This window comes from Sceloporus occidentalis, unplaced genomic scaffold, assembly GCF_023333645.1.
Source record: "Sceloporus occidentalis isolate IW3139 unplaced genomic scaffold, rSceOcc1.0.p SCAF_1, whole genome shotgun sequence".
Classification (NCBI taxonomy): domain Eukaryota; kingdom Metazoa; phylum Chordata; class Lepidosauria; order Squamata; family Phrynosomatidae; genus Sceloporus; species Sceloporus occidentalis.
In genome coordinates, this window is record NW_028316981.1 from 49,286,513 (window position 1) to 49,307,190 (window position 20,678).

Sequence of the window (20,678 nt, forward strand, 5' to 3'; positions counted from 1 at the left end):
GCAGCAAAATAACCCTCAGCTTGCTCCAGAAAGTGCTAACTATCGCACCAACACCATTGCTGCCCATAGCTTTTTGGTCATCCACCTGCAAATTGATCACACATGTGCACGAGTGGTGCTGCAGCACTGACCCATTATACACCCCAAGACGTTAAATGATGACTAACAGGGCAGGTTGTCAACAATACAATGGATTTAATAAAACATTAACAAATTGGGTGGGCCAACAGCGGTCATGGGAGAAGGGAGGAAAGAGGGCACATACTCCAAGATTATGCTGTGCCAATGTATCACTGAGTACATTAATGTGCCATATAGGTAGTCAATGCTTGTGTGGTCAAGTGGCCGGCTGCACAGAATAAGCTAGCAGCAGGATGGGACAAGGGAGATAATTGGTGGCCACTGGCAGAACATCCCTGTGGGCACATGGGTGCATGTGTTTGGGGCAGAACAGAAAAAAAACAATGCTGCCCCACAGCTTTTACCTGTTAATGTCCTGTTTTTGTTTGTCTGTCCTCACAGAAGGGGGTGGTGCAGACTGCCTATGGGTGTTTGGCCCATTGTGGGAGCCAGTGGTGTGGACAACAGGCTGTCCCTGCAAATCTGGAAACCCTGAAGGTAAGCCAGCCTTTCTGCTCCACCTGCTCAGTGCTGTAATTGCACTCTTAAGATTGCTTAGGAGTTTATCACATAGGACACATACCACTGCCCAAACGCTGCCCAAGTGTTACCCAAACGTTTCAGAAGTGCCTGAGGTGGGATCATCCGTTGTGCTTCTGAAATGTCATAGAGGTTTCCCACTTTCCTTCCGTCGCGGAAACGTTCACAGGGAAGCCTCAGAAAAGCTATTTTTATTAACAGGATTTTAGTTAATAAAATGGCTTTTTTGAGGCTTCCCCATGAATGCTTCCACGACAGAAGAGAAGCGGAAGCCTCTACGACGTTTCAGAAGCATGACGGATGATCCTACCTCCAGCGCTTCTGAAACGTTTGGGTAACATTTGGGCAGCATTTGGGCAGCTGTAAGTGCCCTGTGTGATAAACTCCTTAGAATCTGGCCTTTTCTGCCTGTATCAAATCCTCAGAAGCTGCAAAGACATTGAGATTTAAGTCATGGGGCAATAAAAACATAGTATTCAAGCCCTACTGCAGTTCACCAATAAAAAATAGAACAAGTCGAGGCCTTCTCCTACAGCAAAGTGCAAAGACATTTTCTTCAGGTCTATGATGAATTTTTTACAGTGAAGACATCACTCCATATTATGATCCTTTCCAAAGGAAACAAAGTTTCTATCCATCAAATGTGGAGACTCTCTTTCCATAGTCTTTTTGAAGATGTCCTGCTGAGGCACAGGCATCAAAGAGAAAAAAGGAGGTCAGCACATCAAAATGGAACTGAAAAATTGCTTATGGTAGTAATGTCCTTAATACATAGCAAAATGTCCAATATGTTTCAGTGAAGACTTTCTTTAAAATCTTTCTAAGCATATAGTTTTTCTGTTGTTTGAGCAAGGCCTCAATAAAAATCTTTACTGAAACATGCTACGCATTTCACTTTCTTATAAGGAGATTTTATTATTTTGTAAAATTAAAAAATCCAGGACCACTTCAAGGCATTACTTCTCCCCCCCTTCACTTACTTCTCTGGGCATTTATAAGTTAAATAAAGGAAGCTTCACACCAATGGACAGAGTTTGGGAAGAGCCAGAAGTCTTAGTGCAGGAAGATAATTATGACTTTATAGGCATAACGAAGACCTGGTGGGATGGCTCCTATGACTAGAATATTACAAATGAAGGGTATAGTGTATTAAAAAAGAATAGATGTGGAAGAAAAGGAGGGGGAGCAGCATTATAGTTAAAGACAAATTCAGTTCTACAGTTGAGAGTATTTGAGTAAAAATAATTAGAGAAAGAAAGAAATGCAACTTTGTGGTAGAAGTTTAATACAGGCCACCAAACCAAGAAGAGGTGGTGGATGATGCTTTTTAGAAACAGATCTCAGAAATCTCAAAGATGTAAAAATTAGAGGTAATAGAGGACTTCAATTACCCTGTTATCTGCTGGAAGATTAACTCTGATAAGCATAGGCTCTCCAACTAATTCCTGATGTGCCTTGCAGGTAATTTCTTATTTCAAAAGAGAGAGGAAGGAACAAGGGGGTGAGAAATCCTGGATTTAACCCTAACCAATAGAGAAGAGTTGGCTGCTGGATCAAAGTAGTCAATATTTTATGCTGAAGTGACCATGTAATGCTAGAATTCACAATTCTATGGGGCATTATAGGGCAGGGCAAAAAAGAATATAGTCAAAACACGGACCCTGGATTTCAAGAAAGCTGATTTTAACATGTTCAGGGATTTACTGGGTGAAACCCAAAGGCTAGACATGTTAAAGGAAAAGGACACCCAGCAAGGGAGGGAATTCTTGAAGAAAGAGTTGCAAAAGGCACAATCAAAAACAATCTCACGGAAGAAGAAAAATGAGAAACATTTGAAAAAAACTAATGTGGGTACACAGCAAAATCAAGGAGTAAGTGAAAAGAAAAAAGAGTATGGATATGGAATGGAAGGAGGGAAGGAAAGACAAATCACCCCGGATGTGTAGCCTAAGCTTGCAAGAATAGTATAAGGAAAGCTAATGTTCAAAATCAGCTGAGTCTGGCTAGGCAAGCAATGAGAAACAGAATGCCAGATACATTCAAGACAAGAGAATGACCAAGGTAACAGATTACAATGGAAAGGCAGAACCTCTCAACACCTATTTTGCTTTAATTTTTCTCCAAAAAGAGAACTTTATACTTCCATGCAGCAGCAGAGACCTTGGCAAAGAATCTGGGTTGCAAATCAGGATCCATAGGGAGTTAATGAACCCAAATCCAAATGAGTTCAAATCTCCAGGGCCAGAGGAACTACATCCCAAACAGGGACGTAGCCAAGGGGGGGTTCTTGGGGTACGCCCCCCCCTTCCATTAGAAAAACGAATGGTGTGTGCTGCTGCGCCGCCGCACCCAAGCCCCATTATAATGGTGGCACTTAGTCTGGACCCCCCCCCCACTTCCTAACATCCTAGCTACGTCCCTGTTCCAAAGTAGTGAAAGAACTTTTCAATGTACTTTCTGGACCCCTTGCCATCATTTCTGAGAATTATTGGAGAACAGATGAGGTGCCAAAGGACTTTTAAAAAGGCAAAAAGAAAGAAAGAAAGAAAGAAAGAAAGAAAGAAAGGAAGGAAGAAGAAAATAAATTCCAGGGAACTACAGATGAGTCAGCCTCACCTTAATACCAGGAAAAATATTAGAACAGATTATGCAGATGTCCATCTGCAAGTATTTCGATGAAAATGCAGTAACTAATGGGAACCAACATGGTTTTGTCAAGAACAAATTCTGCTAGACTAAACTTAATCTTTTTCAAACACATCACTAGTTTAATAGATGGTGGGAATGCTGTGAATCACTGACATCTATCTTGATTTCAGCAAAGCATTTAATAAGATCCCCCATAATGCTTTGATTGACAAACTGATTAAATGTTGAATAGATGGGAACACAGTCAGATGGATGCATAACTGGTTTGAAAACCACGCTCAAAGAGTCATCATCAATGACTGCAATTCAAACTGGAAAGAGGTTATGACAGGCATGCCTCAAGGTTCTGTTCCATGGCCACAACAGGTTAACATTTTTATCAGTGAGTTAGATGTGGGATGGAAAGAATTCTTATCAGGTTTGCAGAGGACACAAAACTGGGAGGGGGGCTAAAACTACAACCATTCTTTATTACAGTCCAGAGAGCCAAAAAAAAATCAAATTTACAACATACAAAATAAATTAAAAGCACAATGAACAATTAATTAATTCAGACAGACAGAGCTTATTTCAGACATTCTCTTCTAGTACGGAAGTTAGCTGCTCTCTGATTTTGACCTCCTCTGATAAGAATTTGGCAACCACCAAAGTCACCCTGGGAATCTTATCTTCTAATAAGCATTTGACATAAGTTTGGAGGGTGGTTAACAAATTGCAAGACAGGAACAGAATTCAAAAGGACCTAGATAAAGTAGAAATTTGGGCAGATATTAATAAAATGAAATTCACTGGAGACAAATGCAAAATTTTACTTTTAGGCCACGAAAACCAAATGCACAGGCATAGAACGGGGCGGCTCAGCAGTACTACATGTGAAAAGAACCTTGGGATTATTGTTGACCATAAAATGTATATTAGCCAATAGTGTAAGCAAAGCTCTGGTGCCACAGCTAACTATACTTCCCAGAATTCCATAGCTTTGAGCCATGGCAGTTAAAGTGGCATCAAACCAGATTATTTCTGCAGTGCAGTTGCAGTGATAAAAAAATCCTTATCAAATGTTTTCATGGTACTAACAAATAGGATGTATATTTGATAAGATGAGGAACTTTCATAATTTTATTTCCTAACCATATCACCGGGCACAAATAAATAACTGGAGCAAATAATAACCTTTTTGCTTTTACATCAACAGACTAATTCAACATGTGGCAAGTTGAAATATGGTTGATTCAATCCATCCTAGTGCCAAGTGCATGATAGTATAGGCCTTGGGACCATTGACTTGATCCTGAGTGGCTTTGCTTGGCTTAGAAAATATATTCAGAAATAGCTATCATGCAGCCAAATATAAAAATATCCCAAATCCACAAAACAGGAACAAATAACATGCATAGAATATATCATGCAAGCTTTTGAAGCTTCACTGGATTCTTCACCAGTCAAAAAAGGGAAAAATCATACAGGATTTTGTCTCAGATGTTACTTCTGTTGCCAGTTACATTTTAGCTGGTCTAATAAAGGCATCACTGTTTTGTGGAATTCTGATTTTGTCTTGGTTACAAATAGGTTAGTCTCACATTTTCAATAGTTATAATCTAATAATGTAACTTTTAAAGAAACTGCTAGATTTACTGACTGCACACCATCATCATCTCAAATATTCAGAATAAGGAGAGTTCTAACATTATTCAGTCAAAAGCGAGGTATACATAAATATATATATATATAAGAATTATAAATGAAATGCATAACTGAAATATTCCTGACATGTGCATGAGTTTCCTAAGCAAAGAGTTCCATGATTACACTGGATAATATATTGGACTAAAAATAAATAAATTAAAAGCCACTTATTCCCCAATTTTATGTTGCTCCTTTAAAATACCTAGTGAAAAGTTTTTTTTAATCTCATCCTAATTTTGTAGTACCCGTTATTATCACATGCATCTTCTTGAGATTATTTTGATTTAAATGAAGCTACTTCAAAATGACCTCGACAAATCTATCTAAAACATCTATTGTATGGCATCATAATACCAACAGTGATTTTAATTAGAGACTGAACTTTTTTTATTCTTGTCAAATTCAATATTGTCTGTTACAGCTTATTTTATTGTGATGTAGTTTTAATTGTTTATGAATTTCTTCTTCATAAACAATTATGCTTATGAAGAAGATAGCCTTATGAAAAAGTGTTAATTGTTCACATAATGTATCCTGAATGCCTTTTCAAAGTGTAGGTTTTTACCGTGATAATTACTACTTCAAAATAAGCAATGAAAATTAGAAATGATTGTCAAAGACTGTGTAAACAACTCTAGCACTGTTACAAGAGTAAGGCACAGAGTGATGAAAATGACAAGACTAGTAATTTCCCTTAATACTGACACTAACATTTCTTCCCAGAGTAGATTTTACTAAGAGGCTTGTAGTGTACAAAAATATTCCACCTGGTCTCCAAGGTGCACCATCCACAGTAAGCATCAGCGGCAGCCAAGCACTCTGTACACACAGTATATTGATTGCAGGCAGCTACTTTTACACGGGCTATCTGTATAAGGGGAAAAAATGACCCATGACAGCATAATTTTAAAACAACCACACAGTTTGAGACATATCACTACATTAATCCATCAAATAAATAGTGGAACAACAATTGAATAAATGCTTACACAGAATTTCTAGGATTTTAATCTTTTAGCTATAAAATTTTCCACCCATAAGAAAGCCTCTTTTCCTATAGAAGAAGTGGCTTCTGCAGGTGGGAATGCTCTTCCTTTGAAAGAACTGGCATTTGTAAGTTGGAAATGCTCTCACTTTGATATCAAGAGTTTAAGTCCTCACTTGGCCATGAAAACTCAGAGGGTGACCTTGGGTAAGTCACACACTCTCAGCCCCAGAAGAAGGCAATCACAAACCCTCTCTGAATAAATCTTGGCAGGATAGCCATAATAGGATCACCTTAATGTCACCATAAGTCCAAAATGATTTGAAGACACACATACATACAGTACAAGCAATGGAATCTCCCAACCAGGGTAATCTGTAAAGTCTAAATTGTCCTGAACAAGTGCCTAATATTTAGTTGCAGTGTGCAAAAGACAGATAATCTTTTCAAGGGCTGGGTTTTCCTCTTAATTATTTGCTAATTACATTCATAACTGTTCAAGTTAATTGCTTGTAACCATTGGTCATCACAATGCAATATCAAAGCAGTTATACAAATAACAAAGTTAAAATATAACATAGAATTTCCAACTCCATTTCTAATACTACTAATCTTACCAGTAAAAATTAAAAATACAAAATAAAATCTTTGGAACAGTAAGACTTCAGACTTTGGGAATGCCTTAGACTTAGGCTGGGTTTTGCTAAAGCCACTAAGAAATTGGCAACTTTTCAAGTAACATGAGAATCTTTATTGAAAAGCAAACATTTTACTTTTTGGCAGACTGAACAATTATTTTTAACTGATAGGAACCCAACAAGGTATTTTCCTCTGATTCCTTGTGACTAAAAAAATAATGATGGAGGTCCTCAACTACATCCAGACCACAGACCACTACGACAGTAGCATAAATGGTAAGAAAGCTTAGCTAGTCTGCCATCCAAAATTATGGAGGGTATTAGCTTGAATCTAGCTAATGTTAGCTCCCTTCTTAAACAAAACTTTTCAGTTTTAAGTAGGTAGTCCTCTGGGGCTGGAAGGTGTTTGAGTAAATTATACCATGGGAAGATTTTGATAGAAGAGAGAAAAGCCAGTCTTCTTGTAAGAACATGTCATTAACACATAAAGTGAATTCTTTCTTTGCTGGTTAATTATCATTCTGGGAAAAATAAATTTCTGAAAAATAACATTTGCTGCAGAGGGAAGTCACCAATGAAAACCAAAACACAGGGTTGGAGGAAAGGCCACAACTTTATTCAACCAAACAGCACAGAGGTAGGGTTGGCCAAAATCATAAGGTTCGGATCTGACATCGATCAACCCTGGTTGGTCAATGAACCGAATTGCTTGGTCACAGCCTAGCTTTGGGATGACATAGGGGCAACGAAAATGCCCTCTCAAGACATGCAACCGGTCGATCGCATGTTCTCAGTTGAGCCCCTAGTTACTGGGAGATGTTGAATCGATGTGGCCCCCGTAATTGCCACACTGCATGCCCTTAGCGCTCCCAGGTCCCGAAGGACTCCCGATCCAGTGCTATGCAGCCCTGGAAACCACCCACCAGATCCAGGATCTATGCAACCTCCCACCAAAAGTTGCGACAATACAGCACCCTGAACCAAGGGAGGGAGACCTGAGAAAGAATGGCGCCCACACAGGATGCCACGTGGCCTTATATAGGCCTAACTACCAATCAGGGGCAGGAAAAAGGAGGTGACACCGCCTACCTGGCCCCTTAAACCAATCAGCTGGCCCGGGAGACTGTGGCAGCCAATCCTCCAAAGCAGCAGGCCTGCCTGGCCCCAGCAAGCCATGCTAGGGGCCCGAGCAGGCCTACCAGGCCCTGGCATAAGCGGCTCCCAACCCCCAGCAGCAACCAGGCCAGCCCCAGTAAGTCAGGGCGGCACCATTTATGGAGATGTGATATTTTGATACCAGACCAGGAAGTTTTTTTTATAGAGGAGCTAAGACCCAGCTGTTACAGAAAACTTGGGTGGGTTACAGACTGCCCGTTTGGGGCGGCCTGCACCCGCCCCTTTCCCCGCTGTATCGGGGCCTCAGCTGCCAGAACGGCAGCCTCCGAGGCCCCAATCCGCCGCTTTCCAGGCCGCGGGGAAGCGGCAAAAGGCCTGGAAAGGGGTGTCCTTGGGGCTTCAAGCCCCAAGGACACCCGGCGATGGCGGGGAGGAGGAGAAATGGGTCGCTTGGCCCCTTTCTCCTCTGCGTCGCTGGGCGCTGCCATGTAAAGGCTGCGCCCTGCGACACAAACCCCAGAAGGAGCTCCGAAATGGAGCTCCTTCTGGGGCCGCAGAAAGGGCACTCTAGGCACCCTCGCATGGCCCCACTACATCACAACCGTGCCGCCCCGTTTAGAGGCGGTGCGGTCGTGACGTTGTAATGGTGGCCCCCGTGTGGAACGGGAGCTGCTATTTTGTATGTGCTGAGCACGTACTAGGGTTGGGGGCATCCGGAAGGGATGCCCCTTTCTAACCCTAGTACATGCTGAGCATGTACTTGTATGCCCATCTGTAACGGGCCATAGTTTTGCTAGGCAATTCTCTGCCATTCCTTTTAGTCTTAACTAGAACTGAACAACAGACAGGTAGATCTTCATGAGCCAGGGCTGTGATCCTGTTTCCAGTTGCAGGTACTGTACCAGGATACATTTATAATTATAATTGTATTTATGTATTTTGTCGAAAAGGGGGCCTAAATACCCTAAAGGCACCTGATCCCATCTGATTTTGGAAGTGAGGCAGGATAAGCCATGGATTGTACTTGAATGGGAGGCCATCAACAAATACCAGGTGCTGTAGGTTACATTTCAGAGGAAGGAACTGACAAAATCACTCCACAGTATTCCTTGCCTAAACAAACACTATTAAATTTATAATAAGTCAACAGCTGACTTGAAGGCATACACACACACACACACACACACACACACACACACACATTTCTCCAATAAAATTTAAAGGGGGCATACAAAGGGTTTCCATGAAGCCTCTTATGCAGAACCTGACCAGAATCAAACCTGTATAATTTCAGCAATACGGCAACAACGTTTTGGCTGAGATCCTGCACTGGGAGATACAGCTATGATGATGCAGCTGCATCTCTCAAGGCTATAAGACAACAACAGCCCTGTCACTGCCCTGATGCCCAGAGCAGGGTACACCACTACCAGGTGAGGGCTGGACACATCATCACTCACTCTTGAGGGCTTCAGAAATTCCTCTGTTGTGTGTGTATGGTGTGGTGGTGGGGTGCTGCATGTATGCTTTGGAAGTCACTTCTAGTGTTTATTGTGGTAAACTAACAAAACTATTTTGGATTTACAACATTGCAATTATATAACATGGTGCCAGCTATGATTTCAGCCATAACCATAGCTTTTCCATGGAATTTTGGTCATGCTATTTTTTAATTATTAAATTTATATAACTTGAATGCAATTTTCTGTCAAAAAGGTTCTCAATAAAGTTACTGTTTAGACTATCTGCTACTTCTACCTTGGCAAATTTCTCAAAAACTAAGTATCTATGTGTGTGTGTGTGTGGGAGGGCACAAAGTTAGGCAGCGAAGAGATGAATGTTATCAATTGATGCCTTGTGCTCTTAGTGCTTGCTGACAGGACAGTGTGACCTATGCTGGGTAAACTCTTATGTTCTGATATATTGGTGGGATACAGCAAAAATTTATATTGCCCTCAGAGGACTCTCATAAGTTCTGCACAGTGGGAATGGGCACTGTGTAAGGAATTACAGCTGGAGAATTTAAATACCAACTATAAAATTACTGGTTGCACATCTGTTTCAGCAGATTTAAAAAGAATGCAGGTTAGATCACTAGTGCCTCAAAAATTTGTTTCTCTTCATCTAGCAGTTTTGAGACACCATGAAAGAAGTAATTACAAAAAGAGAACCTTTTATGTGCCAGATAATTATGCACAATGGTTTCTATTTGATTACACAGAACTGTGTACTGAGAAAGGTCTCTTACAGTAACCATTTTAGCACAACAAATTGTGCTAAAATTCTGTGATAACTAAATTAATTTATTGTTTACATTTACAAAAAATGAGAGCATGAATATCTCTTACCTTTCAAGAAATTACAAATGAACAATATAGCAGGGACTTACTATATTCAATGACAATTGTATCCAGAACTAGACTGAAAAACTGAAATAAGAGGTATATCTGTATTTTCATGATCTGCCCCAAAATGAAAGTAGATATTACCAATAAGACAATTATATCAAAGACATTTATTTTCAGGACATTATGTAAGATAGGCTTTATAATATCAGCTGCCTAGAAGTTAAAAACTCAAAAGGAATAAATGATATAAAAAGCATTTGGACACACCTGATCATTTGGACACTTGATCAGGGTCATATTTTTACAGCTTCTTATCTCCACTGATCTCCATAATATCTGTATTCTTCCCTAGTTCTACTGAATACATGGTGTTGAGAGAATATGTTTTGCAAAACTGTCTTACCTGGTGAGAAGTCATTAAATACAGGTAGCTAGAATCGGAAGGATCAAACTGCATGACGGGGTGGACAGGCTCACTATAAGCCACAGTAATTGATTCTCTGCTCATCACATCCATAGAACTGTTCAGGTTAATCTGCCACGGAGAGAAAGATGGATCAGCCTAAAATCATAAGCTTTTTTTTTCTTTTTATGGAAGAAGGAAAATAAGAGACATTGTTCCTTTTGCTAGTTGTTTATGTCACAGCTATTAGTATTACATTCAGTGGTATATGGAAATTACAATTTATGAATAACATTAGTGCAAAAAAGCATTACTAAGAATTCTGTAGCAATGGACAAGGTAAAAAGCAAGAGTTGGTAGCTAACCCTGCTTTATCTAGACCTAGCATGAAAGGAGGAAATGTGAAGGCCATCTTGTAATGCTCTCAGGCTGGAACTACTATGTCCCTATGTTGTCAAAACAGTAGGATAGTTTAACAAAATATTCATATATATTAATAGTACTACTATGTCTTAGCCAAAAAGATCTGTCTTCTCACAGAGTGCTCAAATATCCTATCCTTTCACACAGCTCTGGAAGCATGGCTGCTTTTTTTTGTTGCTAATGAATCTCTTGAATGTGCCATTGATAATGGCCCCTGTGAAATGTCATTCTGTGGTGTACTTGATAATTTACCGGATCAGATTAATTCCCTATGTGATAGGAAATCATAATTGCTGCTTGGGGAACTGGCTGAACATTGCTTATGCCTCTTTTATTCTCTTGTCTTGGATGGAAAACCTGAATTATAACTCATACCAAGTATTCTGTATTCCATGCCAAGTAACAAGGAGCCCCCAAGGTAAAAAAGCTTCTGGTTGTGCAGCTGTGTAGTAGAATTAGATTACCACTATCTGAACAAATTATCCCAGCAAAGAGCAGCCAGGAGCCTTTCTCTAATGGAGGCTTAGCAGATAAAACTAATATGATAATGGAAGGACTGTTACTACTGTGTGAACACTAACGGTGTAAGGAATGTATCTGCACCCACTGTCCTGTGCTGCTGATTCTGCAGCCAGATGCCTAGCACTATGTTGTGTAACCTGTGCCTTCAAGCAAATATCAGCCCAGAGAGCCTCAGCTATCTTTCCCACCTTCCTGCTAGGAACATTTGGAAAGCCGTGGAAGAAATTGGATTCCCTTCTCTTCTACACCCGCCCTCCCTTCTGATCTAATATTCCACATTATGTGTTATTATCTCCAGACTGATACAAAGCAGATTCTAGTCATGTCTTTCCTTAAGGGGTGACATGTACTTAATAGATTTACTATTGAAGCAGCTACAACAAATCGCTATTTCAATTGGCAAACCTTTTCTTCAGTAAGTGGTATATATAGGGAGTATTGTAGCTTGTGGCTGTTCTCAACTTGAAGACATATTTATAGTGCCTTAAATCTTGGCTTCTATTGTTTCAACATAGATAAAATAGGCATATCATATACATGCTTCCAATGCTACCTCTATAGCTGCGCAATAGGAAGGACCAATCAGTAAGTGTTTATTCAAAGGAGAGAGTGTACCAGCATGAATGTGTGTGAGCATCTGCTTGTGTCTTTTACAAGTACCAATCAAGGCAGGGCACAATTTATAAGAGGTCATTGTTAATAACTAAAAGCTCTGCAATAGCATTTCAGCTACAGACATTTATTTCTGCAATATATTAAATGGCATCTTGATTGCGCTACAGCCACAAGTGCTGATTAAAAGTTAAAAATTAGTAGATATTGTATATCACTATAGAGCTTAAAACCATATCCAATTGCTTTTTACTGGAGAATAAATGCTTATGCAGTAAGCTTCTCAAGTGATGAATTTTTTGTTTAAGTGGAAAGGGTCATGGACCAACATGCTAGTCTTACATTTAACAAGCAGGAATTCTTTAATTATATTATCAGTTGTGTGATCATGTATGTTCTACATCAGCACAACTTTGGCCACATTGTCCTATCAACTAGTGGGAAATAGGAGGGATTGTACTGGATCTCTCAAGCAGAGTAACTAATGCACTTAGTAAGAATTAGGCAGCATCTACACTTGAAAGGTAAGGCAGTTTGACATCACATTAACTGCAATAACTCAATACTATGAAATTTTTGGATCTGTAATTTTGTGAGATATTTAGTCTTCTCAGACAGCTCTGGTGCCACTACAAGCTACAAATCCCAGTATTTGATAGGATGGAGCCATGACAGTTAAAGTGGTATAAAACTGCATTAATTCTGCAGTGTGCTAGCAGTCAAAATCTTCTTTGTAAGGTAATTTTATTCATGAACACTTGTGCATAATTTAGACTTGTTCTTCTTCTTGAAGAACAGCTAAGAAGAGAAAAAGTACTACATAGTAGTACTATGTTTCAGCATCTTACCTAGAGAAGCACATGCTTTATGGAAGACAGGCAGGGTGAGAGAGACAGGCCTGAAACACAAGGCCTAAATAAAGAGCCTTTTGGGAGCTTTGAGGGTGTGGTGTTCAAATGACATATACTCCCAAACTACCTGGAAATCACTCCAAGGCTGCATAAGGTGGCCCACAGCCAGCCCAAAAAGGAACAGCAAAAAGCTGCACCTACTGGCAGCCCGTTTAGGACTACTGCAGCAGTCAGCTTCAGGACCACGGCATCCAGTCGCTGCTGTCCCAGAGTGATCGGGGCCAGAGCAGCCTCTGTCCACTTCTTTTGTCCCGTCTGCTGCATATAAGTAGCCTGGAATTCCAAGACTTAAGAATGCTCAAGTAGAATGTTGACCTTAATTTGGTCTGTCTGGTTTAACCACTATCATGAGTTGGGCAATTAGGGATGAAAGGTTTATACAGGTGACCCCAGACAGAATTCAGAAATAACAGACAAGTGTCAAGGATCCTCTACCTGTCAGTCTAAGACATGTCTTGGGGAACCATTCCTGTTTCAGGTGGAACCCAGGATGGGACAAGGAGCAACTAAAACCACTCTGAAGAGGGAGCTGCTGCAGTTAAATCACCAACTTATTAAATAGTCATTTATGGGCAATTGAGAAATGCTAGAACTAATATGAAAAAATCTAGATAACCTAAGCAGAGAGCAGGCTCTTTGGTACTGTTAGGCTGTTTTATTATATGCATTTATTCTCCTTAGGAAGAAACACAGACATAGCAATGTCTGTACACTTTAGCTTCACTGTACTCCGTTACAAGTATATAAAGTATCATACATTTCATTACATCATGTTATGGCCATAAAAATGTTACTGCTTCATCAGGACATTTCATAGAACATTTTCTCTCTATTCATCTCTTTAACAGGCTTGGTAACAATTAACAGCTAAACTATTATACATAACCATCATCATCATCACCTCCACCACCACCACCACCCTGAACTGTCTTAATAATACAACCTGGACTATAATCCCTTCAGTGATGAGCCCCGGGGGTGCTGTGGTTAAATGCCTGTACTGCAGCCACTCACTCACAAACCACAAGGTTTATGGTTCAAGACCAGCCCGGGGCTCAGGGTCATCTCAGCCTGGCATCCTTCCAGGGTCACAAAAATGAGTACCCAGCTTGTTGAGGGCAATTAGCTTACACATTGTAAACCGCTTAGGGAGTACTTGAATGCACTGAAAAGCAGTATAGAGATGTACTTACTATTGCTATTGCTATTCAGCTATACATTCTCATCTGTCTGAGGCATTACATAGGTCTAACAGACTTCCGTGAAACATGGTATTCAAGGGTTAATCTCCTTGTTAAACCTTCATAACATGCATTACTACATAAGTATATTTATAGCTTTACCAGCATAAGTCAGCATTTTAGGGCAGCTTGTCAGGGTTATCAGGATCTGAGGCCACTGTTTATCAACAGTGTCTTTTGCTTTGTAGACCAGTCATAAGGCAGTCTGATAAGAGTTACTTCTTCGGCTTCTTTTTATTCTCTCCTTATGTCCTCTCAGCACTGCTGCTGACCAATCAACACAGACCATACCAGAGAGGTTCACTGTCTTTGCTCCTCTGTTTAAAACCCATCTATTACCTTTAACTCCACCTTTTGCACACTTGTCTTATGTCACATCTCACAGGGTGAGGGTAGTATACAATCGTGGAGGTATTTCTTATCTTTGTTTACATTACAGAACACAGACTGTAATCAATTCCTTAATTATCCTGACTGATACAGACATACTCTCACAGAGCTAACTGCCTCAATTAAACCTTATGCCATTTATTTTACACTCTCTAGGCTATATTATGGCAAGTTCCATCCTTTAAAGTTATATGAGTAGGCCAAAAAGTTGACAACTGAATATACTTGGCCTATAACATAGTATTCAAGTGTTTATCTACAATTTGGCAAGGGTAGCACACTCAATAATGCCAATCAGTTGGTGGGAGAGAAATTTGGTTGATCTAAAATGTCAAATAATTAAATATTATTGTACATTCAAGAAAGTGCTTGGGGATTTTGAGGTTTAGAAAGTACATTTACAAAAAATGTTATTTAGCAAAAGTGCATAAATTACCATTTTACTATTTATGAGAAGTGCATGGGATCTTTAACAGCCACAAGCACTCAGGACCTCTTATAGCTACTTTGAAAATCTACTCTGAAAATAATTCAACCAACAAAGAAACCTGTAGTACTTTAAAGACTAACAAATTTATTATAGTTTGCAGTTTTGTGGATGATAGACCACTTCATTAGGTACATGATTATCCAGACATTCATTACAAACCTACTCCAGTCAACAAAGTCACTGACAAAGAAGCTCTATTTTACAAAGTATTTTATGACCCATAGCACTCTTTTCTCCTTGTCTTCTGTCTAGCTGGACGTTTTTTACCAGTACTGGCACTGGGAAGATGGTGGAGGAAGGCTGGAGAAACACCAACTGTCAGTGTTCTGTTGCAGCAGTCTGTCTGCTGTAAATAATGCAATAAAAGCTTGAACCTGTAAAGAATGGAATTCTACTCTAGCAGATCCTACTGTAACTGTGTAGACATGCCTACAACAAGCAAAATAAATAGCTGCTACCTCCAAAATCCCTTTATTGATCATGTGTGATCAGCAAAACAGAGAGAAAAGGGGACAACAGAGAAGCTTGCCTCCTAGCCCTGCTCCAATATGTTAAGAAAGCAGAGGTTGGTAATTCTGGCCATTGAAATTGAAATCTGCTTATAGTCCCAGTTTTGAGAGAAAAAAAGAGATATAAATCAATCAATCAATCAAAAGAAAAATAAAGGCTGTTGAGAGAATGTGTTGCTGGCCACATTTTGGAAGAATCCTTCAAGAAGTCTCTAGAAGGCTCAACATTTTTTGGTTTACTTAAGCAAGGTTAGTGTGTATATTTGAATGCTTTGAACAAAACATGTTGACCTGCGCTTTTTTTTTTTTTGGTGTAACAACCTATCCTTATTCGTTCTATGTTATTTCTGTCTCCAAAATTTTCTGTTAAAGAAGCAATGTCCAGGAACATATCTGAGGTATACCTGTATTTACATACAGTATACACAATTGAGGAAGGGTAAATTGTGGGATCACAGGGAAATTAAATGCAGAAAGCAGAGACAGTGACAATAGTTTAGTGGTTCAGTATTCCATAACAATAAGGTAGACCAGAATTACTAAAACAAGCTTCTTCTTTCAACAGGTACCTGGCAGCTACCAATGTAAGAACTAAACTAGATTGACCCTTTTTACTATGGATGATAAAAACATAAAGGAGAGGCGGCAGTTCAATAGCTTTCAAATTGTCTCAGTATGGCTGGCTGCCTATTGTCAAGGGCCTATGTTAAGGGGTTCACAATGGAAAAATGCCATATCCTATTATTGTTTGTGACACATAAGATGCTTGGTATCCTGTTATGTATCCTGTTATGTTTACCTTAAGCAATCTTCCATTGGCTGTTCCCAGAAATACAACTGTGTAATTGTTGACGCTGGAGACTGCCACTGATGTAAGCCCTGGTGAAGTGAACACTGGCTTGGCTTTGATAGGCTGCAGTATTGACAGAGGATGCTGGAGATGTGCTGCACCACAATCCAACTGTTCTGGTTGCAACTGAAAAGAGAAGAAGACTTTAGTAAATACATGATTGAACACTACAGACAGAACCCTGCTAGTGGCTGTACTTTTCCTGGGTTGTACAATAGTGATGTGAGTTATTGGTTTGGCCCTGGGATATAACAGGCTGCTTGGAATTTTTTTGGGACAGGGCAATGCATATGTGTAAAATATAACATATAATTTGTCTCACTGGTAGTGTGTATGTGTGCGCGCGTGAGTATGTGGTTGTGTTTCCATTATGCAATTATAATTAACCCCACAGATCTCAGAAAGAGGTACAGTGGTGAGGAACAGCAGTTAAAAACTAATGGCTTGGGTCAACCTATCTCTCAAGTGCCTTACTTTCTGTAACACTGTTGTACATGTCGTCTTTCTCCTCCTACTATCATAACCAGAGTAGTGCACCAACAGGATTCTCACCTATAAGTGCCTGTAGTAATGTACTGTACATTAATATTATATTAAATGTAGCTCTATTGTTCTCTATTTTTAAAAAAACAGCAAAGGTAGCTCCAGGAAACAACAACAAACAAATAGATGACAAGGTAGATTCTTAAGCAGATTCTTATCTTGCATAAATAATGTTCCTGCATAGAAATAAGTCAAGATGTCATTTTTTTTTTTACTTCTGTTAAGATTGTTTTGTGCCACCTTGTGAGATTTTGCCTTAATGGGATCTTGTAGCACCTTTGAGACTGTGTGAAATAACTTGTAGCGTAAGCTTTTGTAGACTTCTATGCATCTGAGGAAGTAGACCACATCTACAAAAACTTATAGTTACAAGTTAGTCTCAAAAGTGTTGCAAGATCCCTTTGCATATTTATTTATTTACTATTTATTTAATATACATATTTCCATACTGTTCTTCCACCATATTCCATGTGTGGTTTACAAGGAAAATGTAAATATTAAAAAATATAGGAAATAAAATCAATCACAAAAATGGGAATATTTTGAATTTGGTATAAATATGGATGGCTATTTAATCTTGTTATATGCAGAACTGAGAATGACTCCTCTTTCAATTGTCACTGAAACAGTTTGGTGTAACACAGATGTGCATAACAGTTCGTTAAAATATATTGTTCAATAGATTATATTTGTCCCAGTGGAAGAAAATAAAACAGTCAAAGCTAATATTATACATTGTAAAGATCCATGATTTAATTTGTGTAAGTAGTCTCTCAATCAATGCACACTGTAACTATTCCACACTACTGGAATTATTAGTATGTTCATAGTTGTGTCCAGTTCATCTCATGACAACTAACATTCTAATTTCAAGGTACTATATATACTACTAAGAACTAGCATGATGTAGTGGTCTAAGTGTGGGAATTTCCTAAAATCCTAGCTACATCCCTGCACCACAAGTCAGAAAGGACTTTAAGGCACACAACAACAAAAACAAAAACAACATACACACTATTTGGAAGTAAACCCTGCTACAAACCCAGATGCCAACCCTTTCCCCACATCTACTCTGGGAACAATATTTTAGGGGCTAATATCACCCACAATATCAGGAGAATATTTACTTGCTTATTCTCCAATGTGATATGTGCCATCCTATATCAGCAACATCCCTCTATATTCTACATTGGACAAACAGGACAATCTTTACACAAGAGGATAAATGGATATAAATCTGATATTAGAAATAGCAGTACCCCAAAACCAATTGTATTTCAAACCTCCTCAACATAAAATATGGGATTTACAAAGAAATTACAAGGAAATTACAAAGGAACTCTGGAAAGACAAACAGCTAAATACAGTTGTATACACAAATTTCAATTCATCCACAGAGGTATGAACAAAGATAGTGGTTCCACGGTACTTATATATATTAATAAATGAGTCCTCACAACTGCACAAATAACAAAAGGAATCTCTCAGACAAGTTTTTGACCCCAAGGAAACTCACTTCTGGAAATATAAAGATCTGAAAAAACACAAATAGCACATTTACGATTTAAGGTGAGGGTTCCACCTTTCTGGCTCTGATTACATTCTATCCCATTCCCACAAATGTATAAATATACTTAATATCCTGAGGCTTTAACATCACTCTGTCCTGCATTTGGTGAAGTGAATGAAATCCACAAAAACTCATGCTAAAATATAGTGGACCATTGGTATCCATTGGGGTTTCATTGCATCATCCAAAATGAATACCAAAATTCATGGATGCTCATGTCCAGTCACATCCAATAGCATAGTAAAATGGCATCACTTATATAGTAGGCCCTCTATATCCACGGAATCCTGATCCATGGATTCAACCAACCATGGCTTGAAAATATTTTAAAAATATATAAATTCAGAAATGTAAACTCTGATATTACCATTTTATATAAGGGAGACCATTTTACTACGCCATTGTATATAATGGTACTTGCACATCCGCAGATTTTAATATCCATGGGGAGTCCTGGAACCAAATCCCAGTGAATACCAAGGGCCCACTGTATCAAACAGCAAAATCAAGGTTTGTTTTTTGCACGTGTGTTGGGAGTCAACATATACTGACTCTCCCCAAAGCTGTTTATTCAGTAAACAATAAAAGGCCAATCACAGCTTTATTGTTATTTTTTTTAAAGGTTACTTACCTGTAACTGGAATTTTTCTAGGGAATCCTTATGGATTCCATGACTGTGCAGAGTCCCATTTGGGAAAGTTCTATGGGCTAGAGTATTGGCATACTCCAACTGCAAGTTGCAATGCTTTCACCTTCTGGCTTAGTTCAACATCTGACTGAAGCAGCAGTTGTTTAAAAAAAATGGAAGCAAGGTGAGAATACAAGTACAACAGAACATGCAATGGAATAGGAGGATGTGTTGTGTAACTGCCTAAATGGATAGCTGAAGAACTGTAGTTAGAGGAAAGCAACCTCTCTTTCTTACCTATTCATCTGATTCATTTATATTTACTTATGCACAATCTTACCTACTAGAACTCTTCTTACTGGGTTACAATCTGACTTTCTTCTTACTGACTTACTGGTTTTCTGTTCTGCCTTTCTCTCAAAATCGAGACACAGAGCAGATCACATAATATTAAGGCCTTATCACAAGAAAAAAGAAAGCCGAAACAGAGAGGAAGGACAGCAGCTTTCTTCGTACCTCTCTGCATGCTGTCATAGCACTTCCAAGACAACATACGTAATAAAATTATTATACACTCTCTCTCTCTCACCATATATATATATATATATATATATATATATTCTTATTATTATAGTATATATTATTATACTATAGTATTATAGATTTTTGCCTGTACCTATGGGAGGTTAGGCAGGTTGCAGTCCTATTCTCTCCATATTTACTTAGAAATGAGTCTCATTTTGTTCAATAGTTTTCACACACTTTTGGACTTTGTTAAGAAAAAAGTCTGAAATGCAGTAATTGACATTACCATACCTAGCTAAACTTTTGCTTTAGGCAAAGTTAGTAAGCAGATTTAAAAAAGGAAAAAGCAGTGCCTCACAAATAGTGGCCCAAGTACAAATGCAGAATTATAGCTAGAACTGATAGGTAGAGGATTTCTGGGAAGCAATAAAAATCTGGGCTATCGCTGGAGAAACAGCTCTAGCTCCCCCTTAGGTCTTCAGTTGCCTTTGATGACTTCAGCAAATATAATAAAGTTGACTTATAATATGCTTCCTGTTCAAATGCATCATTAATAATCTGCTTTCATCTTGAACCATTGCCAGTACAAAATAAAAGATTTCTAGATCTTCTTTCCTTATCAGCTCTCAGTGAAAATTTATTACTACAAACCAGAGCGCATCCTTCAACCAAAGAAACAAACATGATGTTCAGTCGTCCCCCCCTCCCAGGAGGCATTAGGCCAGGAGTTAACTGACTTTGTAAGTTACATTGTTACAACATGATGGTAAGGGCTAATTTAAAAACCTTTTGTACAAGAACAAATGCCAAAAGGGACTAACATATCAAGGATATGGCACAGTTTGTAAAAAACCACATAGAAAAGATAATGTGCTATGAACATGAGGATTTCTGCAAAATGTATTTTGCAGTTCCTAACTATTTAATTCTTTTTTTAAAAAAGCCAGACTGACTTGATGCTTGAATCAGCATTTATATT

General features: G+C 38.9%; 1 protein-coding gene across 1 annotated transcript in view; it reads right to left on the reverse strand.

Moving 5' to 3' along the window:
- Positions 1 to 20,678, reverse strand: part of PLXND1 (plexin D1) — a 222,509-nt gene that overhangs the window by 150,428 nt on the left and 51,403 nt on the right. Inside the window, exons 2-4 of the mRNA XM_089512571.1 lie at positions 16,383 to 16,559; positions 10,486 to 10,617; positions 5,763 to 5,863 (exon numbers count right to left, since the gene is read on the reverse strand). Coding sequence (XP_089368697.1) covers positions 5,763 to 5,863; positions 10,486 to 10,617; positions 16,383 to 16,559 — 410 coding nt within the window. The remainder of the gene's footprint in view (positions 1 to 5,762; positions 5,864 to 10,485; positions 10,618 to 16,382; positions 16,560 to 20,678) is intronic.